The 25,141-nt window shown below is 39.5% G+C and overlaps 1 protein-coding gene across 2 annotated transcripts in view; it reads right to left on the reverse strand.

Annotated features, from left to right (window-relative positions):
* Positions 1-25,141, reverse strand: part of BRAF (B-Raf proto-oncogene, serine/threonine kinase) — an 85,886-nt gene that overhangs the window by 59,868 nt on the left and 877 nt on the right. For both annotated transcript variants that reach the window (XM_066998095.1, XM_066998088.1), the window contains exons 2-3: positions 10,734-10,835; positions 948-1,211 (exon numbers count right to left, since the gene is read on the reverse strand). In XM_066998095.1, coding sequence (XP_066854196.1) covers positions 948-1,211; positions 10,734-10,835 — 366 coding nt within the window. The remainder of the gene's footprint in view (positions 1-947; positions 1,212-10,733; positions 10,836-25,141) is intronic.

Consider the following 25,141-nt stretch of genomic DNA (forward strand, 5'->3'; position numbering starts at 1 on the left):
TTCCACTGAGAACACAGATCCTCTTTTAAGTGAGAAGACTTCCAAAAAAAACAACAAAAAAAGCCTAGCAATTGCCGACAAGCCACAGTCATGTATCACAGGTCAGTGTATTATTCAAAAGCACATATTGAGGCTCTTCAGTAGACAGCTTATAGCAAAAAAAAAAAAAACAACAACAAAAAGAAACAAACATGCCTCTAAAGGACAGCTAGATAGTCTGCAAAAAGTTAACCTCTTCTTCCATGATCCCAGGAATCACAATAACATTGCCAAAATTGATAAACACCAGGTTTTGAGCAGTATGCAGGCAATGCTACCACAGCAATACTTGCTGGCTCCTGCTAATAGCAGCAACGTCCCTCCCGTATTCAGTTCTATATACGGCACCCGATAGCATCAGGGTCCCAACACGAAGCACTCACCACAGCGAGTGGGGAGGTAAACAACAAAAAACCAAGTGATTCTACACAGCCCTCCTTAGCTGCAGGAGCTTGGTGCTTGCTGTACAGCATTCACTGCTGCTAGTAACTTCAACAAGATGGAAAACATTTATTTTCCCCAATCTTGCCCTGTTAAATTAATCAATAATTTTACACAGTACGGGAAATAGAGCTTTCTGCCCCATCTTAACCATCGTAAAACAGTAGAGTATGCTGTGTATCTAAAAAAGCTGGTTTTAGGAAAATATTTGAGTTATTTCTATTCTTAGAGAACTCCTGGAAGTGTTGTCTGCTATAGCAGTAATATAGAACACATATTGGTGTTAATGCTGTAGAAAATATCCAACACATCAAAAGGACGGAGTTTTGCAGAGCGCAAACAGATTTGCCACCTCTTTGACTTCCACATGGGTTATTTTTTCAGGTCCTAAATTAACTTTTGGATGAAAGCAAACAGAAATACAGGAAATACTGAGGTTCTAAGTATGTACAAAGAAATTGACTTACCACAGTCCTTTGCTTGTTGGGCAGGAAGACTCTAACAATAGGCTTCTGTGGAGACTTAGGGTTATTCCGTGACATATCAGTAGGGTTTTGATAAACTGAAAGGGATGAAGTTGCTACTGAGAGGCTAGAGGAGGAAGATGATGCAACTGTGTCTGTTGAAGCTGAACTGGAGACAGAGAAATCAGTTCCATTCCCCATGGATTCCAGTAACTGCTGTTCTCTCTGCTGTAGAGCATCTAGTTTGCTGGTGTACTCTTCATAGGCCTGTGAAGGAAAAACAGCTATTTTAATGATGTAGTAGCCTCAGACAAAAAGAAAAGTCTAAATTCAGAATGAATGTGAAACAAAGAGCATTCTAAACTAGTTCAAGTTCCCCAGGAAAACACAAAATGGTCTGGTCAAAGTTTTTAATAGGAAACGAAGCAGTGGCTTTAAACTCACATTACACTTTCTGAAACAACTAATTTTTAAATCGATAAAATGGATAAGTGGATAAAAGAAATCATAGCTCATAGTTTCAAAGCACCTCTACTATGTGGTACAATTCAGAACTCCTTTAAAGGACAGCAATCTTTAACAAGTGTTGTCAGGTACATTTTCAAATTATTGTGCTACAGCTAAATGCATCATTCTCTTGGAATGACAGAAAAATACATCTCATGCAATAATTAAGAGAAAGCAGAAACCTGCTTTTTACTACCTGAATCTGACCACTCACTCAGCTCACTGTTCACCATTCTTCACCTCTGGTACTATCCTTTCATTCCAGATGGTAAAAACATTTGTTTCTTTTAGAACACAACCAACTTTGTCCTGTTACAAAGTCACCCAAAAACCACATAAAAGCAATCGTTTGAAATATATATATTTTTGATTAAACCGTATGAGATTAATTTGATTTTCCACCAAGTGAAGGTCATGCAAATCCTGATTCCACACTGGCCAAATTCCTTTAAAAAGAAGTCTGCAGCATTAAATTTGTCCATAAAGTTTTTAAAATAAATATAGCCAAACATTACTGATAAGTTTTAGAATACAAATATGCAACTGTATATATTGTGATTTAAAATTGGTTTCCATCAAGTTTATTTGTAAAAAGAAAATCACAATCTACATCCCATTATCAGTGTTATTTCTTCAGTACACAGGGTAGTAGATTTCTTCAAAATTCTGAATCAAACAATTTTAACCAGTTAAGGAACTTGTGTTTCATGCTATATAAACAATTGGTGTTAAACAAAGATGTGTTAGACCTTTGCAGAGAATAAGAAACAAAGATCTTACAAACTAAACATCTAAACAGTAATGAAGAGAAATTTTATCTCTCCAGCGAGATTGATAACCGTGTCAGGCTGCGTATATTTTCAACATGAAAAAAGATATTTACTTTAGGGAAAGATACATCTGTATTTGCTTTTCTCTAGTTCTCTGTGCATAACTTGCTTCTTTTTAGATTTATAGGAGAACTGGACTGACCAAAAACCTGCAGGGTGCATATTTGGAAAAAACATTGATTTTAAGAGAAAAATAACCATGCTTATAGATTCAGTGATGCAAACACACCCTACATTTCACAATTCCATTTAAATCATACAGGTTCCATCTTTTAATAAATGGACATAAGCTGCAGGAAACTGACAACTGCTTGCTATTTCTTTTAAGAACTGAAAGTATCTAGTGTTTCATGATTAGACCACAAACTTGATGACTTTAGGCCAGAACATTTTCACTCTACTGTCAAAAGTAAATTGAAAGTTACACAATTATAAATAATGGCATTTTTGGCTGTACAGTACCATAAGCATCTCACTCTTACTTCCAGGAACAACTTTTCATGTAAATTCCAGTAAAAGTTCCATGTGTCAAGAATTATTTTCAGTAAACAAAAATTAAGAATCATAAACTGTTACCATTTCACCAATACTTTTCTAAATACTTACTTCCTTTTCTCATGAACATTGCAAAATATTATTTGCACTAACATATGCAACGTTACATTGCTTCCGGATACTTGTGGGCTTAGTTCCTTCACAAAACTACACATCTTTCAAAATACTCAATCCTACAGTGTTTACACTGGCAGCTTAATCTGTCACTAATGCAAACTCAGAAGTCAAATGATTTATCTTACAAGCATAAACACTGAGCATGAAAAACTGGGAACTCTTGCAGGCTTCAGATTCTATACTATTAAACTCTGCATGAAAAGATCTATTTTTTTTATGGACGCAAAAGCTCTCAAATATTATACTGTTATTCAGTGTCAGAGCAGAACATCCCATTATAGAACACTATGGAAGCAAAAATTTACCATTAGACTTTATATATGCTTTTCCTCTTAAAGAAATATTTTTATATAGAAGCTGCAATAGCATATGCAGCAGAAACAGAACAGCTCCAATGAAATCTCATTTTCACAAAGATTAAGTCCATCAGTCTCAGCTGATGACTAACACCCACACACCTTACACAGACAACAGCACCAAGTCAAAGCCTAGAATTATCTCACAGAGTTAAATTTAAGGAGTGTTATGACAGCAGAAGTGGACTTCGGTAAGGTATTTCTATCTAGGAGAAGATTATGCCATAGAGCATGGCCACATTAGCTGACAGACATCAACAGCTACAAAAACCTTCAAATCAGACAAGGACCTATCGGTCAACCGTAAGGCTGATTTCTAACATCATTAGTGTTTGAAATATAAACTTACAAAAAAAAGCATATCGTATCTACCCGAGAAAAAAAAGATTATGCTGAACATTGTAGTAATTTATGAAATGAAGGATTTTAAAGGCCTTTCAGAAGTGAAGTTGCTATCCAGCCATCCTGTCCCAGGCGCAAAACTCCGCATTTATCTTTCCTGCTGTGCTTGTTGCTACCATTGGGCTTCCGTGGTCCACTCCTCCAGTGGGTTTATCAATTGCCGAAACCAAAGTGTCTTTAATAACGTATATTATCCACAACAACTTTGTTTGTCCGCTCTGTCACTAGAAGGCTGCCAATTTTGGGTCAATTTGCAGCATTCCCCAAAGTTAAGGAAAAATTTATTCAAAAAGTTGAATGCTAGGTTCAAACTGGCACATCTTTTCCATCTGCAAATAACTCTATGGCTATCTAAACTAGAAGGAAAAGTTAACTGTAACTATATTGCATATCAGTACATATGCATATCGTGCACTCTCATACATATGAGAAAACTCCCGAAGCTTTAACTGTGAGTAAAATATACAAAGGCCTGGTAAGCTGCCAAGTCCATTTAAAGCATTACAAGTTGGCGTGCTTATATACAACGTACAGACATGCTACACTACGTCGCTGCTCACTCACAGGCAGCAGAGTAAAAAAGTTACTCCTTAAGTGTTGCAACCTATTGACAAAATTAGTGGTGACCTCAGAAGTGAACAGAATCGCATTAGGTACACAGCTGTCCCACCACAGTCCTGTCATCATCATCTTGCCAGCAAGGGATTTCCCCAAAGGCACGCATGTTTTTCTATTACATATTACTCATATTATATTTGAAATTTGCTTTCTTGGGCCATAACCTGACTATACATTCCATTAAAAACATCTAAATAAAATAGAAATAATAAGTGGATTTTTTTTTTTTGTTTTTCAGAATTAACCTGGGACAAAACCAAATTATGGTTTCTCCTTCTCCCTGTCCCCCACCGCATCTGGCTAGAAACCCAGCCTAAACTCAAGTGGACCAAGTGTTTTTTATCATTCTCTCTCCCTTCCTCATTCAAATTTTAGGTACCACCCCTATTTTGCAAGGCTCTTAAAAGCCCAAATTACAGCTTCCATGTCTCTGAAACCCAGATTGTGTTGCTATTTAAAAGATGTCTGACCTTTTAGACTGTTGATCAAATGCAAATCCCACTAAGTTAAATGGGAGCTGAAGATAGACAGTAATGTAAATCAGGATTTCTTCATTTAGTAAGACTCCTAAATCTGTACTCAGTCTAACTTTAGACACCCCAGTTTTGGTCCACCACGTTTGATCCACATCAGTTAGGAGCCTGGTGAAAGTTAACCTGAATCTCTCCAGGGACCGCCAAGTTTCCCAGTGACTGTACCCAGCATCAGCGTTTTCTTGAAATACCACAGTCTGAACCAAGCTGAGATTCATCATTCTGATCCATTTCAGACCGTATGCGCCTGCTGTTGTAAAACATGCTTTAGGTCAGCAAAGAGGTAATCTTCTTTAATTAATTAGACTTCCTGCATGGATTCTCCAGTTGTACAGGAATAAGGAATGAAATACTCTCCAGAAATTCAATAGCTGAACTCTCAAAAATGGCAACAGCAAGACCTCTGAATAAAATTCTGTTTTCCTGGACTATTAGGTGTAAAGTAGAAAAATCACAGCAGTTAGGGACAAACATATCTCTACCCACATCATTCTCATTTTAATTAGCATCCAACAGTGAGACTATGAAAGAGGAGGATTCCTGCAATACCAAAAAGCTGACTGAGTTTTGAAACTTGATTTGATATTATCATTCCAGCCATGCACTTGTACACTGTTTTATTTTGCATGGAGTCTGAATTAAAAAAAGCAGGCAGCTTGCTCTTGTACTGTTAACTGAAGGAAAGTGCAGGTGCAAGATGCAGCCTCACCCTACGTGAAGAACTCTGGGCTACGCAACAGAACTAAGGGGCTAATAGTGCTAAATGAAATTCTCAGCTAAATCCGTCAGATTACACTGTACACGCGACTGCTAGGCAAGAAGGACACAACACGTTCTGGAATTTTAAATAAGGCCTCTTGAACAGTCATTAAGAGTCTATAATGGCTAATAAATCTGATTAAGTTATTTAAGTATGATCTCTCCTTTATAAATTTAAGCTGACCGCTTTTGGCCAGTTTTGATCTGTACAACCCGGTCGAGTTCGCAAACAGCATTTATTGCCAGCATTGCACTGAAATACACAGACCTTTATCCTTCTTTCCCTAACTTGTGTTATCCTTGTCATCAGTACTTTGTTGGTAGAGATAAGAAGGTTTAATTTTCATGGCCATTATAGAACAATATGCAAGGACTTATTTTAACAGTTTTTATTTTAACAGTTTTTGTTAACTGAATCCCAGGATTTCCCAGTATCATAGTACTTGACTTTTTTTGCAGTAAAGTTTTCCACTATTTACAATGCTCTAACAAATCTTTAGAAAAAGGGTTTTTCCACAGTGAATCACAAACTGTGTATTTTGGGAAACAGCACTTCAAGTACAGATATAACACAGCGAGAAATTATGTGGGAAGACAAAAATCATTGATGTTTTCAGCTGCTGTGATACAGAGTGCTTCCAAAAATGTAGTAAAACCTACCAAGGAGCCCCTGCAGCCTCTTCTCCAGATTAAAAGAGAAGTGCTATTAATACTATTTCTACATCTACCGAGTCAAACAGTTATTTCAAATATTTAACAGTGATTTCCAGGGGTCTGTTAGAACCGAGATGCATGCTCATACACAGATGTAGGAAGAAGTTAAGAGCCAGGATTACCTAAGAAAGGATTTTAGCTACAATACAGAAGCCATGCTTAGATTTGAACACAGCCAATGCTTACTACATTAATTATTTCTTCCATCCAGAACAAACAGAGAGGTTTTTCTTGTAATCATTTTAGAGAGCCTTGATAAGAGTCCCAAAGCTATTACTAATTACAGCAATTAGAAGAAAATTGTATGGTTAATGATGAGTGTTCTTTTCTTTCTTCTGTTCACTTAGTTTCCTACCCCTGCATCTTTCACGCATGCTCAGGAGCATCTCAGCAGTTTCATTCTCCTTCCTCAGCCCCTCCTTTCCTGTCCCGACAGGAGGGAGACAGGTGAGATGCTATCCTAGAGCTTCACATTACTTTTTCCACTTCGAGGCAGCTGGAAATGGTAACACATACAGGCTTGAAGGCCCTACACCACCTGCCTAAGCGTCACCTTTTTAAGGCCATTGCTGAGGAGTGACAGATCAAGGCAGGGAGATGTCCCTGAATCTGAGTAACTTCTCTTGCACGAATAATTAAACATACGCTGAACTCAATGTAGCACATGTCAATTACCTGCAATATTTCAAGTCATCTGCTCTTCTTTCACAGTAAATTGATGAATCCTGAAGCGATGGTTGCAACAATAGCTGTCAGTTTTAAAATTCTTCTCATGTAAGACATGTTGAACCCCACCCTCAGAATTAAAAAAAAAACTGCCACACAATTTTGTCTTCGCTCTTTGAGATGAGCACAGAAGCAAAAGCTTGTTAGCTCATATTTTCTTAAGCAACTGTAACTAAGGCATAAATTCATTTTTATTTTTAAATGAGGTGTAGGTTTTATATTCAATGCAAAAATAAGTCTCCTAATCTTCTGAATGCTCAATTTTCGGGTTTATTTTTTTTTGTCCAGTTCTTCAGCTTTCATATGGAGGCTTCCATCTCTTTTATTCCTTTTAATTGAAATGCTATTTTGTTGCCAGGTTCAACCACAACTTTACTTGACAAATCCAGATGCGGTTGTAACACAGAATACCAGCCAGTATACCAGGTGTTCCGAGTCCTTCCTGTGAACTTCAGCAGTTGGTAAGAGGCATAAGAAGCAAGGTATAAAGCCGTAAGAGAGTACAAAAGAACTGAACAAATCCTATGGTACTGGAACTCTTCACACCAGAAGATGGATAGCTGTCAAGCTTTCAGCAGATATCAAAAAGCCACGGTTTTGCAGAAAGCAATACAGCAACAAACTAGATGTTTGCAACAGTGAAAGGCAATAGCAGTGAAAGCAGAAGTGTTCATCTGCAGGTACTTATCTAGCAATTAGCCTTGGATAATTCCATCTTTTGCCAAGAGAAGCAGACAACATGCTTGCTGATAGCCCTCAAGAGATGATCAACAGGCAGAGTCCACAGAAGTCCTTCAGTGTTGCTCAGTTTTTATGGAAGATGCAAGAGATATCAGAGCAGTGGAAAGAAGGAAAGCGAAGGCTGACACCATCACCGTAACAGGCTAACAAATTTACCTGCAAAGACTCTGGCAAAAACAGGGCGATAATTTACATCTAGAAATGAGACTTCAGCAAAACAATTAAAATACAAGAAGTCAGAGGAGGCTGGGCAGAGTTTGAAGTTACACAGCCTTCCTCTTCAAGCATATACTGGAGATACCACACAGACCATAGCAGCAAGGCCTTGGTTGAAACCCTGGGAAAAGGCAGAAGTCACACACAGAAGACATGAAGATGCCCAGGCATGGAAAGTGAGCAAGAGGCCCAACAGCATACAGTGGCTCCGAACACAGGGAGCTTGCTATTTCTAACGGATGTCAGAAGGATGAGTTATCTACTGAACTGCTTAAGCTACCCACACGTACTCTGCATAATTTCCTGTTCTTTTTATGCGTATCAAAACTACTGCATTTTCTTAGTTCTGCATTTTCTAGAAGCAAACATGTTCTTCCCCACTTTATCACGCTACATTCACAGCTTGTTGCATATAGCTTTGTCCTTTCATGCTGCGGGCAGGGCTGCCCTAGCGCTTCTTCTGATAAACGGAGGAATACAGAAAGTTAAAACATCAGCTCCAGTAGTGACAAACTACATCCAGATAAATGTCTGCAAAGTAAATTCTGACAATGGAAAGCAGCCCTTGTTATTGGCCAAGCCAAAAACAGCCAAAAAGATTGGAAAGGCGCAGAAAGTTCGCACCAGATAACTGTTGCTGCATTGAAATGAATCATCAAGGGAAGACAGTAACCTTGCTTCTCACTGTATCAGGTACGTCGTAATATATTTCCTTCTTTTCTTTCCCTCACGCTTCAGTTCTACTGCAGGAAATCTACACACTAAACAAGTGACTGGCTTGCAGCATATAATCCTATTCACTTCCATTAATCCATCCAAGTGTGATCTAATCCAAGTTGATGACCATGCAAAGAGGAGGTTTCCCTCTCTCTCACCTCTCTCTCACCCCATTTTCTAGGTTCTTGACTCGCAGCTGCAACCTCTTCCCCTTCCCTAACACTAACCACAGCTCTGGGACTCATGGGACTCCATCATAACCACATTCAGTCTACTAGCTGGATGGCAAACTAATCCAGCAAAACCAGAATATTATCCTCTTGGGTTAATGACTCCAAGTGGCTTAGCCACTACTGGTACTGCTAATACCTGAACCAAGGAAGGAGAGGAAACTCTTAGAAAAGAGTTGGCGAAAAAAAAAACAAGGCTCTTCATTTCAATGCAGGTGGGCTTTTTTCCCACAGGACTTGCTCCTTTATGGGATAATTTACCTGAAAGGGTACCAGCATTACTTGTCATGAGAATCTCTTCATGACCCAGTACAACTCGGTGTGGCAAAAGAATACCCTGCCCTGTCCAGCAGGGCTTGCATAGCACACAGATAAGTCTGAGTTACTGTTTCGTCTCAGCTGCACATGGAACCATCGAATTCAAAAACCTACTTTAAGGTTGATGTTTCGTAGTCACCAAGCATCCCAGACTTACCATAGTTTTTACACTACTGCAATATTTTTGGGTAAACATTTACTCCTGTGTATGGCCTCTTCCCTATCAATGAACTATAGAATAATTTAAAAGCTTCCAGTGTAAGGATCTCACTTTTAATTTACATAAAAGCAAGTGACAAATGGCCGTACCAAACTAAACAGTTCACGACCTGAAATCCAGACTTAGTAGACATTAGGCTTATTATTATTGCAATCTGATTCATCATTTAATAAAACCAACATACATTCAGCAATATTAAATACTGAGATCTGGAATGAACCGGTTCAAGTTTATATAAACACTGGACTGTTTATATACCACTGAGTGGTTAAAATAGTGATTAACACTCATTCAATCCTTACATTTCATATTAACAATAAAGGAACTACAGAGGGCCTCATTTGACCTTAACAGTTAAGGACATTATGTCAACACTTGTACAATCAGGCTACCGCCCTGCTCTGACATAGTAAGATAAAAGCTAGAAATACCTGAAATAATGAGATCTTTATTTTTAATTACCCAGTGCCATTAGGCAGCAAGCACAATTAAAAAGACTACAAAAGAAAACTGGTTGAGCTCCAGTTATTTCAATACTTGAAAGACCCAAGAAAAGGACAGGGTTTAGAGCAAATGATACCTATTCAATTCCTAATAGATGCAACTGATGCACGTGGTCCTTTTATAGTTTCTTAATGGTCCTGCATCCATGCAATTTCATGAATCAGGAGTAATGAAAGAATAAAGAGATTTAATTTTTAATTAGCTTACAAATTAAACGCAGCTTCAAAATATTACTCCACCCTACAATTCCTTGCATTTCTGTAAGAAAGATCCCTTCGACTAATAACAGTTTTTGTATTCCACATGACTATATTTCAAAGGGGAAAAGAAGTGGAATTCAACTGCTTTAAAGGCAAAGCTAGTCTTGTGTGTCCATGTGCATATATCCACTTAAAAATGCATTCTTTGTTATATTTTTTATTTTCATTATTATTATTACTATTATTCTTTTAAAACTACGTACACAATTTTTCCCCCTGCACCAAAAAGGATGCCTTACATTTCAATTGCACCAGCATTAACTGTTAAAAAACGCCACTGATCCTCCCTTACTGATGTGTATGAGGAATTCCACGCAGCTCCCTTCCATCTCCAAAGAAAAAAAGTTAGGTTTCTAGTCCACAAGGGAGATACACTCTTACTACAGGTATTCTTACTTTTAACACGAGATACTTCATAAGACAGATAACGTACTAGTGACCTAACCACATTTGTCCACAAACTTACCTCTAAATATATTGATGGTGGGTTATGCTCTCCTCCAAACTTGTCTAGCAATGCTTCTATATGTTCTTGTGTTAATTTAATCATCTGTTTGATATTCCACACCTAAAATAGAAAATGAAATATTTTAACTTAATTAAATCCTTGAGAGCCTATAGAATCAGCCCTAAACCATAACAAATTACATTTTATAGATATTTAATAACAGAAGTCCATAATAAAAATATTTTAATATCAGTAAGTGCACAAAGCTATCCTGCCCATTCATGGTCAGTAAGACACATCTTACTTCCCAGATAAACAGAGAAAGAGTAAATTTGGTTTCAAAATTCAGGAACGACGGTATAACCAACTTTTTAGAATATTTTGGTTTTTATGTTTATCAAAACCGTATTTAGTATTTTTCCTGCAAGTCTCTGTAACCCAGTTTCTACAGCACTACCAAGTTTAGTGGAGTTCTATCAAGCCATAAGTAACCTGTGTCAACACATTCACATAATCCAGACTTAATTCTATTTGCATGGTAATACAATGTCTCGATCTTAAGTACTTTCTAAACTGTGAATTCTACATTCCCGTGCCTTACAAGTTTTATTACAGGCCTTGGATGTGATCTGAAAGAAACCTTTACCTTTAGTGCACAGAGAAGACTTACGGCACTGTACTGTGAAACAACTCAGGTTGTTAGTTATTCGTCACAACATCCTGAAAGAGCCAATTTCACGACTTTGAGATTACTGTAGGGAAATGGTATTACGAATCCTAATGCTAACACCTAAGGCGGCACCAAACCACTAACCCGAGTCATTTCAAACAATAATGCTACACTGATTTAAGAACCTACTTAAACCCAACAAAAATCAGAAATTTATAGAGCGGAGAGGGAAGAAAGAGGAGAATCTCTTCTTCACAGGTACTGCTGCTCAGACAATTTACCAGAAAAAAAAAGTCAGAGTTATTAGACCCAGAATGGGGAAAAAAAAACCCACACATTGCTTCTTCCAAAGGGATTATAAGGACTTCTGTTACATTTTTCAGTTTAACTCTTATCTATTTCATGGATTATTATAACATACACAACCTCAAGACTGGGTCTGGACCTATAAGTTATCACAACTTCTCTCTTTAAAAAGAAGATGCAACTAACATAGTATTCTATAGCATATACCAAGAACAGGATCCAACCCAAGCTGGATCAAAACAAGTCTTACCAGTCTTGAGATACTCACAAAGAAACTCTAAAATATAGTTCACATTTTGTGCATCACCTTAATTAGCCCACTCACTTAAGACACTGGTTATCCGCCAGTAAACATTAAGATTAAAGATTAAAAGCCATTCCCTAAAAAAACTAATAATTGATTCCTATCTAGCTCCAGTTTCAGAACAAATAGGAGAACGAAGATTTCGTCACGAAGCTACATTCAAGCAAAAACAGTTTGCTGAGGAACAAGTAATCTGAACTACCAAGGGTGGGGGGACACCAAATAAAGAGTGCAATATTCAAATATTCTGTATGCAAACTCACTTAAGGCAATTGGGGAAGTCAACTTGCTTCTCAACTTACAACCACTTTATCATGTTGAGTTAGGAATGCTAACCAGCAACCAGGAAGATTTCTGCATTTCGCTAACGTTTTTCCAAAGTTGGCAAGAGGTAGCCACATCCTTGGTGAAGGGAACAAGCTTGAATCAACACCCTATGTCAATTAACCTGTTCAATATAAGAGTTTTAGATGTTTAGTTGCTGTACAAATGGTAACGTGCTATTAACCTGCCCGCGTACACAGAAAATTCATGGCAAACTAAGGAAGCACGCCTCACGATTGCTTTCAGAAAACAAGTTTCATTACTATTTAATGCTACTTTTATTATTCATTCTGGCAGTTCTACCTACAGAAGTCGTCCTCAGCATTTACTATACCTTAACCAGCATCAACAGCTTACTACACTTGAATGCCTGCCAACGGTGGGGAGGGAAGGTGCTTTGCCAACAAAGTAACCTGTTGGATGAGGTTTTTCAAATACTTTTTTGAAGATTGATAATAAGCAACTTCATTGCTCATAGATTGTTTTCTATTTTGTGTCCATGACAGCAACCTTGCTTTCTTTCAGAGAAGCTATAGAATTAAAAAAAAGTAACAAAGCAACAACATGCGCATAGGAAGCATGTAATTTAGAAGATGGCGGCAACAAAATCTAACAACAGCCTTGAACAGTTCAGAGGACAGAAATCTTCTGGTCATGTTAATATCATGACAAGAGCAAAAACCTCAATGACTAATGAAAAAATACAGAAATTTGAGACTTACTGCCAGTTGCTGGATTATGGCAAAATTTTCTCTACCTGAAGAAGCTGAAGTCAAATCTAGTGGAAGACAACATTGCTCAGAGTGGCTGGAAATGATGCCCTGAATTACTTTCCGTATACCTGAGCACTAAAGAAAGAACCTGTCTGTAAGAGAATCTTGCAGGGAAACTTCACATGGATTTCTATTACCTTAGAAAGGCTACTCACACAGTTAAAAGTACACTGAAGGCAGAAGGAAATTTATCAACGTCAGCCACAGCACTGAGTCATTACTTGTTGCTCACAGAAATGGAAAACCTATTTCGTGTGCCATATTCATCAAAAGTCTTCTGACAAGCTGAAAAAAACTCTCACAAATCCAGTATTGACTAGCATACTCTCTCCGTAATCAAGTATGCACCAGAACACGACATGGCACGTTTCCAAGCTTCACAATTTCTCTTTAAGTAGCAACTCTTACTACTTCCATGAAGCTACCTTCTGCTGTTCCCTATCAGTGAAAATAGTTAAACAGGGTCACTTGTGGTCCTGAGCATCTCTTATCTAGGTAGCTGGTGCCCCTTGATACGCAACCCCCATGAGAGTATACAGCATCCTATTATGCAGGATCTATGACTACTGCAATTTAATTGAAGGGACTTAAGCCTTTTCCTAATTGGAGTTCAGAAGCGGTGCTCTGTGCAAGTTACCTCGTGTGACCTGAAAACGCCTGCTTCTGCACACCGCAGCGCCCATAGCTTCCTCCTCACAAGAACTGTGCTGCATGTGCTGCACTTGCACAGCCAGCAGTCCCAGCCTGCCTTTTTTCCTCTCAAACCTGCATATTCTGATAACTCACCTCACCCACGTTTGCATCCTGTGCACCAGCCCAGCTTTAAAGACCTTAGGCCAGGAGAGTCTCTCAACACCATATCCCTATCACACAGGTGTGGAATTTCATTGGAGTAATGGAGTGCTCATAAACATGCTCATAAAAAAAAAATGGGACTGTTCTTTCTTAGTGACCAGCAGGCTTCTCCAGTTTTCTTTTAGTTCTAGTGAAAGCACGAATAAAATGTGGATAAAAGGATTTCTGCGAGAAAATTACTGCCAAATATCTCACAGAAGTGCAAAAACCGATGCCAGCCTAAGAGACGGTTGCTAGAAACATTGATGCATTCTCAAGTACATCTGCAACGATTGCAGCATTGTCCACAGGCAAGTCCAGCCACTTTCCACGGGAAGCAGCATGGTTATTTGAGACAGTGCTTCATTGTAGTTCCACAAAAAAAAAAAAGTAATGAATCGTTTATATCTGGGATAACCTTATTTTTTCCTAAAAAGCCTCAAATAAGTTTTTCCGCCTTATCTGGTAGCATTAGGTTAAGGTTATTCTTTATCACAAGAGATTAGATTTGATTCTCCTTTTAGTGCTGCTGACAGAAAGAAGCTGACACAGGCTAAAATGGATACAGACAGACAGAAGACTGGAGATATTCCAGATATTCTGGAATATATCAGCTCATATCTGCCCGTTGTGGATAACCATGCATTAATTTTGCAAATAAGCACTCCCTTGCAACGTAATGAAAAGATGATAACCTATTTCAAGCCAGAGGCAAGTCAGATAGAGGAGGCCAAATCCACTGTATTCAGCGAAGACCAGCTCTGCAACATGTGAGGCTATAAGCCATGAAGTTATTTTTGCCTCCCATGCTGCTTGTCAAGAAATGCACTGCCTGAGACAGCACAAAGCACACTGTCTTTTATACTTCTTGCACCTGGCACCAGTACCCAAGCCTTGCAGCACATCCCAGCTCTAAGCTCCATGATTCACACTTTGTAGAAGACACCTGAATGTTTGAATCTGTTCCGTAAAGAAAAGTAAGTCATTCTTTGCACAGACATGGTGTATCCTGCATTTGGATTATCACACTCAGTGATGACGGAGAATACTTTAATTGAACAAACGAGGTGAAGTCATTTAAGAATTGATTTGAAAACTGTTCTACAAGCAGGACAGAATCATTGATACCTATCCAATACTACTCTTATCAGCCCCTTCAGGCTTGTTTCTTAGAGAATGAATTTGATGGTTTGGCCCACTGAACGAGTATCCACATTGTCAGAAAATGCTTTAGAAAGCCGTCATGTATGAGCTCATTCTTAGCTGAACAAATGCCTTCATGAACTTGAAAGTGAAGTGTCAGAGTGTAAGAGGTGAGAGGACACATGACTGGGGTTAGTAACTCAGCACCCCACCTCAGGGCTTGTACATCAAGATGCAAAGCTTGCATTTTCCCTGTGTCTTTGCCAAAAATCACCATTACAGCTTTCTCACATTTTGGTATCTTCCCTGAGATATTTTCTCCCCTCATCAACCTGGAGTGGTGCTAGCACTCTTCCTGCCTCTAACAAAGCTTTCTCCCCATTTAATGGTGTCATACACTGGAACATGACAGGTACCTAGAGTGGGAAGGACGGTCCTTTCCTTCTTCCTTTGCTTCAGGCTCCAGCTTTGCTCTGTCTCTCAATGGAAGCTTCTCTCCATTTGCACATCCCCTGTGCTCATTTTTTGCATTTTTCCTACTCTCCTAGCTCTTTAAGCTTATTATATTTTCAGCAGTGTAGTATTTTTCAGGATACTTATTTAAAAAATACTAAGAGCTGAAAAACTTTACTGAATTGAAAACCAGCTTGCAATGAGTTTCACATAAGGGTTTAGAGAAGTGACATAAATGCCAACATTGAGACTGCCCTTGCTACTTGATCTTCCCCAACTTTTTATTCGTGTTGGCAGATCATTTTATTGCAGCTCCTGTCTGAGATACCAACGTTGACACTGTATTTTCATTGTTGGCTAGCTAGACGGTTCAGAACAAGTCTGTTAAAATTTACCCTCATAGGACAGTAAACAAGTTACAGACATTACTATCCACAGACATTACCGTAACCACGGGAAAGAAGTGTCTTTTTCCACAAAAGTTTAAAATCTCTGAACATATCTTTCTACACTGATGAAGAATGGCCTTGGTGAAGATGTACGATAGCGTGCTCAAGAAGTGAAGGTCTCAAGAAAAGTTGCAGCATTTTTCTGTACCATCCTGTCTGATTATACCTAGGTAAGCTAATACAGTAAATATGGTCAGCTGGCACCTGCTGTAAGCATGGCAATTAGTGAAATATTAAAAACATTTCAAGATTAAAACTTTTTTCCATTTATCAGGTAACATTTTTAGGAAGGAGAAGGCTTATTCTTATCCCCCTGTAACCAGTAATGCAGGTTTTCAGCTGTGTTTGTTGTGAAACTGTTTCTGTTGAGCAAAAAATGACTAAGACCAGACAGCCAACAATTCCCTCCCTACCCCAAAAAACTAGGAAACATCTGACCACATTCATGCTCAAGTATCTGAATTATCATCATAGAATTTCTGCTGTTAATTCTTCAATCAGAATGAGAACTGCAGAGTAACTCTTCTGCAATAGACAGACGTATTCGATAAAGACTTGCTTTCTTTACCAGGAGACTTTTACCACACAACCATCTTCATACTACAACCACTTAGTTTTTACTTAACATCCTTGCATCTCTCATTTACTTGCAATCCATCAGTTGCAAGTGATAGCAATCCGTGTCTTTTCCTTCGTTTAATTCTAAAGGCAAATTGGATTGCTCCTCACTGAGCTCCACTTTTAAAGCAGAATAAACAGCTTCTCAATCTGTCAGCCTTTGCCTTTCAGGTTGCCGCCTCTTAAACAAAAGGAATTTGGACTTCAAGTGTTCCTTATTTACGGCGAGCATTTAAAAATATTTTTTGAGATACAGTGACAAATTGTAAAGGATAAAGTTTGATAGTCTGCTCTCAAAAGGTAGCTAAGAAGTTTCTCGCTACGCACAGTCACCGGGAGCCAGCGGGTGCAGTTACCGGACTGCTCGCGCCCATCGATCTCCCCCTGCTCCCTTCCCTCCTCTCCCTCTGGAACCTAAACCTCTGCCTGAATCCTATCAGTAAGGTAAACAAGCAAAGTATTTTTTCTCTCTGTTGAGGTTAGTTTTCTGCCAGTCTGGTGTGCTAAAAGAGCTTGGCAAGGACCCGGTGACCACCGGAGCTGGTGCAAAAAGCCACCTTTCCTCTCTGCAGCCCACAGGCCGGCGATTCAGGCCACCAGGAAGCAGCAGCCTTCCTGTTCAGCTTCAGTCTGCTTGCAGGCCCCCACTTTTCCAACACCTGCCATCTTTGCTGCTTGCTGCTAAGTACATTTTGCCTCCAAGCAGCACGAAAAGGAAAGTTAACAAAAGCTTTCTACCACAGCAGAACACGAGAGTGTGAAAAATGAGAGGTGTTTGCATCCGTCCTTTAAGTCACTAACCGCCAGCTGCATGGCTTTCTGCGATCTAACGAAGTCTCCTACTCCACATTCCTCAAGGCTTTTGTCTTGCATTGCTATTAGTCCATTAGTCCCGTTTATTCACTTTGGAAGTGGTTCAGTAGCCAAGAGTATCTCACACAGATCATGTTCTGGTACAATTCACTGTATTTATGTTTACCATCTAAAAAAAAAATCTCCCTAGATTATCAAAGGTTAAAAAAAAAGGAGATAGGAGGAAAGAATGATCCTGATTTCCTAGCCTAAGGACACAGTTTTGTGCCTGAGAGGTAACTACCGTTGACTCTCAGCGAGTGTTAAGCCCATCCAGCAGCGAGCTGACAAAGGAGCCACTGCTGTGTACACATCAGGCTGTCTCTCCACACACGTTACACTGAGGACAAGTCGTATCAGTGACGGAAAGCAAGCAGCCAACCAGCTAATTACAATAATTGTCTATAAGCAGCAAATGCGAGTCGAGCAGAGCTCTGACACAGGTTGGGTCACATTAATTAAAATGAGAAAACAAAGTCTCCCCTGAACTGCACAACCTTTTCTGCTCACTCCTTGCCAGAGCACACAACTAATTAGACTACCCAGAGAAGATAAACAGCGCCTATTTAAAAGTTCACGTTATCAATCCATAAGATAATTTTCCATACGCTTTACAATATTCAACAACTAAACTGTTACTACACGGTGCGTGTGTTTTCTACTAACCAGTTAGAAATACATTCTTATTATATAAGAAAATATTTGTATTTCAATAATAAGCATCAAATACAAATATATCCTGTTAGTTTAAGTGGAGCTGTGATCCAACAAAGCAACTAAGGCATCTCATTTTTATCGCAAACAGATCTCCAAACCCTCAAAAGGGCAAGTGTGTTTTATAAAGTAAAAAAAAAAATCATAATAAGCCAGGTACAAGTAATTTGCCCACAATCTCAGAAAACAGTCACAAATAGAAACTGCCATAGAAACCACATTTTCCTAGATGGCATTTCTGTTCAGCTCAGCAGACCAGGCTGCCTACTACCTCTAACAGCACCGTGAAAAACGAAATAATTTAAAAGGCAGAACTGGCTCCTTGCCATTCATTGTACAAAGAGCTAGGAGGGTCTTTAAAAAAAATAAATTAATCAAAACAAGACACAGCACATATCATGGTAGGGTGGTGAAAAGAACCATCTATTCCAGAGAAAAATGGAAAAAACGCTGAAAGACCTTGTAGGTTGGTTCAGTCAGACCTGAACCGATCAAACTGGAGAACTATTTATCACATAAAGGCTGCTGCAAGACCCATAATCTGTGACGACTGAATCTGGGGACCGGGAAAATTTTCAACTACCAACACAAGCTTCAGAAAAGTCACAAGAATTTATTCTCACTAACCAACAGCATTCTAGAAAAAAATATGAAGATACTGAAAGAAATCCCTTCTGAAAGCTACCTCAGATGATGCTAAAGACATGCATTTAAATCTACATTACTTACAAGTAGAGAGAATGTTTGACCTATTAAGATTTAATGAATAAATTTACAAAACCATTTCAAAGGCTGAGGTGTTAACATACAACCACCGAGATTTTCCAAACACCTAGATGCTACGAACTTCTTAAAGTCATAACGTTTTATTTCATGTTGATTTTACAGTGCTTTTGAAGCACTATTAATAAGTACCTAACAATAGAGAGAGAAGAAACTAGGTGTGCTACTCACACTTCAGACACATCTACATTCAAAATGTGTTCCTTTTATCTGAGATGCACAATGGAAGTTAGGGGTTACCAAACCTGTGCTCCAAATGGTCAGAAAACATTGACTAAACACAGTGTAAGTGCATTTGAGATGTATTTACTACTTATCAGTACATTTAACAACAGCTTTACTAATAACTGTACTGTTTAAGAGGCTTCACTGCACAACAGTGAGGATATTACTGCTGGTATTCCCCTTCTTGCGGGGAAAAAAAAAATCCTAGCAACCTCATAATGCAGCACAGTTTTAATCAGTAAGTACATTTTGTTCACTAACAAACTCGATTGCCTCCCAGACATGAGATTTTGAAAGAAAATTGGTACCCTGCAAGCAGAAATGTAATCTCCCTCTCATACTACATTTTGTGCAGGTATATTGGGAGAATCACAAAACTATTTTGTTTGGTCAGAAGCTCAGAAGGACAAATGCTTCGTCCAGTGCACACAGACACTCCTACCATCTCCTGACTACAGTACTGATAGGGTGGAGAGCTCACTTGCCACTGAGCACTACACCTGCAGCGCACAACAAACCCCATTTTGGAAAGAGCACGGGCTCTGGTTTGGGACCCTTACTGTTGATGTGGGTCTGAATTCCCCAGGTGGGATGACAGCTGCAGCACCACTCCCTGAGAGCTCCCGCCTGAACAGACAGCACCTTTGGACAACGGGGATGGTTAAAAACTATACCTTCAGCCTTTTCACCTCTTTTTGCAAGGGGCCACAAGCATAAACTCATCAGAAACAGAATAAAGAAAGGCACTGCTGCTCCTCCAAAAAAAAAAAAGTTAAAAAGGTGGAGTAACAAGTCAAACACTTGCGGCAAGGAGCTTAAACAGGAAAAAAAAGGCATGTAATTCTGCTTCAAGCAGCCTTGTATAACTTTAGAACTGGACACAGAAGAGGAAATCAGTTGCATAAATACGTATTTCATCATTTTAGAAAGAAGCTGTGCACAGGAGAACAGATTAAGAGGATTGCATTGCGCACCCCAAAAGCTCAAGAGCAATTGGTAGAAAGAAACTAAAGCAAAGAAAGACACATATTGTATGCTTCGGTATTCTGTACTAGCCATGAGAACGTAGCTGTGTACACACACAGATGTGTGAACAGATGAAAATCATGAAAACCATCTCACACCTCAGAAAACCGAACATTGTACCCAGCAGTCTCACATGGTGCAAGCAGCTGGGAAAGTATGCCTGCTACACAAGAAGCCCATAGAGGGCCTTGGCGTCCCTGGCACGCTGGCAAAACGATGGCATGCAGTCATAGCCCACGGCATGAAAGGTGCACTCAGAAGCTATCCAGAAAAACCAAGCGTGATTGCTACAGCCTAGCAGAGGAAACTCAAGACCACAAAGACCTAACGTGTCAGGATCAGAGCCTGACAAGTCCAGCAAAGAAAACTTCAGCCACACAAGAGCTCTCGTTCAAGCATACAAAAGAAAAACGAAGGCCAATGTAACAGGACAGCAGTGACCTTAAAAAAAGGCAAAAGGGTGTGTATGTGTGTCAAACCCACCACGCTAGCACTGCTCTCCCTAACCACATTCTTCTTGTCACCTACTGCATGAGAGCTTTGGAGCTCACCAGCAGCCTCGCTGAGGAGATTCAGCCCGCTACTCTTGCGGAAAACCTGACAAAAGCGACACCAATTTCCTTCAGCATCAGTGGGTTGAATCAACTCGGGAGAGGATCTAAGTGGCACTCAGCTGGCGCGGCGTGGAGCTGGCCGGGTATGCGGGTGCAGGTACACGAGACGGCAGAAGCGGCCCCTCTCGGTGGCGGGGCACCCTTTGATCAGCTTCAGCCTGACTGCAGCGACGGGAGCAGCATTAATCATCAGCCACTACGGTTATGACGGGGCATTTCTGCTGTACGGTGCGCTACGCTGCCCTTCAAACGGGGGTTGCTCAAACTGAAACATACTGCAGAAAACTTAGGCTCAGCAGAGAAGCGTCTCCAAACAACTGTTAAACCTGCAGCTTCTGCACAAGGCTCAGCAGGAAGATGATTATCAACTTCACGCTAATTCGAAGCCTCCTTTTATTTCTTTTCCAGGTACAAATAAGATCCTATTTCTTCTTTTGCAAAATTCACCCTAAAATCCTTCATGCACATTTTCTATAGGTACAGTAATTGATTAAACTATAGATTTGTTATGAAATAACAAAGCTAAGTAGAATACTGGAGCTTTAGGGATTTTTTTTTTGTGATTAAAAAATATCTCCATTAAAAAAAGAAAAAACCAAAACCAAAAACCGCATCTCATCTCGTCTATGGTACTTTTAACTGCATGCAACAAAAGAACTGCCTTTCCTAGCTAAAACAAGTGTCAAGAAAGATATTATTAGAACAGCTTTAAAAATAAGACATCTTTAACAACTACAACAAAGTACAAGTAGAAATAGCACTAGCAGCTGAAGTACCAACATAAATTCACAACAGAACTCAGCACCAAACGCTTTGTATCCAAGCTGTGGATATCCACACAGACTGAAGGCAAATCCCCTGAGACGGCCGAACTTTTCAGAACCTAGTGGTCTATTAAGCAAGTTTTGTGTAATCAAAAGAGCTACTACAGAACACAGCTGTTAATCCCATCGCCTTTTGGGTAAAACATCATAAGCAGAAGTCTTTTTTAACACCCCCACTAAACTCAAGTCCTTTAAGGTTGCCTTCTAATGGCCAATCTACCTTGTCAAGAATAAATCACAAAAAGCCTACGGAAAAAAAGACAAAAGGTTCTCAAAATCATTGTCTTTTCTACACCCAGCTCAACTCTCCCCCATCATTCCTGACATATGTTCGTCTGTGGAGGTGACAGAATCTGTTAACAGGCATTTTTCAAATAATCTGAGTCAAATAATTTCCTGCTTCACTATCCCTAGCCATAAAGGAAAAGGACTGACAGTAACCTGAAACAATCTCCTCTACTACCATTTAAACTCTCTACTCCCAGCAATCATAACCACCAACCGGGAGAACAAGTTATTTGTGCTCTTCTTGGCATCTTCGACAGTTTCCATTTCTATTTTTAAACAACCTCAGTTTTTTCAGTCTTTCCTCAAAGGTCTGATCTGGACTCTCGTTACTTTTCTCTAGACCCTCCCCGGCTGGACCACGTATTGCTTGAAGCTGCAGCCCAAAGCCCGACCAAGTCCTCAGCAAAGGCCTTCTTCTGCTGTGCTGTCTTTTGAGATACACTCCTGCAGAACACTGGCTACGAGATGCTTCATCTCCAGCCAAAGCGTAACTCGTCCTCACGGCTAAATAGGATGGCATTCCTGTACTGTAAACTTAGCTCAGTCACTGAACACAAATGCAATGAAACTTAACTGCAATTTTGGGAATGTGTTTCATGTTTAATTTCAAAAGCAACGAAGTAAAAAAAAAAAAAAAGCTTCTCTTTTCAACTTTCCAAAGAAGCAGCACATTTAATTGTAAACTCTTCAGTGAAACATATTAAAAGTTATTCTAATTCCCTGCACAATAGGTTCCCTAAACGCTACTGCAACAAAAATAAAGCCGACTTTTATCATACCAACACTACTTCATGAGATCCCACCAGTTATTTCATTTAAGTTTAGAGACATCTTTTCATTCTATTTTTTCTTCTTCTTCTTAAAACTGTTTTGTAGGATTAAGGTTTCTAAATATATAACTAATATTTATGCAGGATAAACTCCAGCATTGCCACCTAGGAAGAGATCAGCTCAGGGCCTCAGTTCAGAACTTCCAGTCATTTTTGTCTTCCAAAGAGCACTTCAGGGCACAAAGTTCTGAGTACAGAAAATCCCACTTGAATTATTTAATATTGGTGTAAATAATCTCTAGCAACAAGATCAGAGCCTTTCCTCCCAGCTGTCACACACACTTTACTATATCAACAAGCCCACAACACTCTGAAAACCTTCCATCCAAACTGTCTCTAGTCCTGAGAACTCATCGTGCGGTAAAAGCTGGCCTCCAAGCCTCTGGATGCCAGCACTCATCCCAGGCCTCCTAATACCAGAAGCAGAAAGATGAAGGGAAGATAAAATTTCCTCCTTGACTCGCTTGCCCCTACTTTTTTCAGGTACTTCTTGGTGGCACAAGGATTTATTTCCTAAGTGTTCCATTCTTGTAAGCGCATATGCAACCATTCTTCCTAATCTTCAATCATAGAAATTGTAGAAAAAAATGCTTTAGCAATTATTATACTCTTATGTAACGACTTGATTATTTGAAGATTGTTAGTATCAGCTCTCAGGATACAAAAGGCAACTTCTGAAGCACTAATTACTTGACTAAAAATCGGCCATGATTTGAATGTTATGGCGTAAACTTGTTCTGCAAAGCCCCAAGCCTTGAGTTCGTAAATAATGCTGCTGTAGTTTCAACCAACACTTGATTATGATCTTGATACATAACACCTCCTTTACCAGAGGACTTCAACTGACAAGTTTGTGTCAGCTTACTTCAAGGGCTGTCGAAGATTATTCTTGTTTACCCACCTCTTAAAACGAGAAACTCAGTGCAGATCTGAAGGTTTTCCTCCCAGAAGCCAGGAGGGCGTTTCCTGAAAGACTGTAGAACTAAAACCTTTCTAGGCATCTCCTCAGAATAAGTGGAGTTATGCTCCTTGATGGACTTCCACAGCAAGGTTACTTTTAAAGCCTAGACTTACATTCTCTTGAAGAAACAAAACAAAACACTAAAACAGGCACTTATATTAGAGCCATGAGTCAGTTATAAGCACTTCAGTATTTTTCTGACTTACGTTACCTCAAATTTGCATTAGAGTTTACGCCAGCTTGTTTTTGTATTAAGGATAGTTTCTATTTTAACCTTATCAGCAAGTTTTTGGTCTTGAGTTTTATTAAAACTAGTTTTAGATGATGTAATACGTGTACTTAAGCCATAAACAAACGTTAATTACCTACGACTTAAGAAAGGACTAGTTACCTGAAGAACAAAACCACTTCAAAAAATAAAAGTTCTAGCACCAGCTCTGCCTTAGACCTGTGTGTTTCATTATTTCCAATGTATAAAGAGTTTGCTTGTAAATAATACAACAATACCACACGCTTCTTAACCATGCACACATGAACCCATACTTGAGACGCAGCAACCCCTCAGCCAGCAGGTGTTCCAGGTACCAGACTGCTTCTCCTTCTCTCTCACACAGGGACGTAAGATATTCAAGGGAAAAAAAAATAAGAGGACAAAACCCTACACTATGTAATTTACCATTTGGAGTCAAACCTAACAACCTACGCACGCTAAAACATTTTTGAAGTGACACCTCCTTTGGTACGAAAACTTATTTAAATAACTCTTATCTCCTGCCACGGCTTTCTTCTCTCCCCTCCCTTGCACTGCAGTTTATTTACCCCACTCAGCTGTATTGATATTACTGTTTCCAGGGCCACAAAATAAACCAGTTACTGAAATGATTCCACAGAGATTTGTGTTATTTTTTTATGGCAGAATTAGCAGGGCAATTCACTTTCACGTAGGGTTGCACCAGCGCAATCAGGGCGATACAAGTCAGCGAGCTGCTCTGTAACCTCACTTTGCTGCTGAAAGAAAGCATTTGTTAAACTCCGCTCTTTAGATATTTAGATTTCTCAACCAGTTAAGAGTTTCTCCTTACTCAGGAAAGTTAAGACTGGACTGGCGTTACTCAAAGCGTTTAATCACCCCGCTGCTTAGGTGTCAAACACGCGTACGCTGCTGAGTTTTGCCTTCTTTCAGCGAGGCGAGCAGGTAGCTCCTTCAGACGGGCCAACCAACCTAACGCGTCTCAAGAGCGTCAACATGGGAAGTCTCCTTCCCCATTCCTCCTCTCGGCCGCCTGCCCAGCAGGAGCTCTAATACTCGCCAAACTTCTCGGCTCACGAATTCAGCTAGGTTCCGCCGTGCTGTTAAACACACAGAAGGGACAAAACCTGGTCTTTTCCGGTGAGATGGCGTCAAACGGGACCCCTGCGCGAGCTGACGAGCAAA

This window comes from Anser cygnoides, chromosome 1, assembly GCF_040182565.1.
Source record: "Anser cygnoides isolate HZ-2024a breed goose chromosome 1, Taihu_goose_T2T_genome, whole genome shotgun sequence".
In the NCBI taxonomy this organism is placed as follows: Eukaryota; Metazoa; Chordata; class Aves; order Anseriformes; family Anatidae; genus Anser; species Anser cygnoides.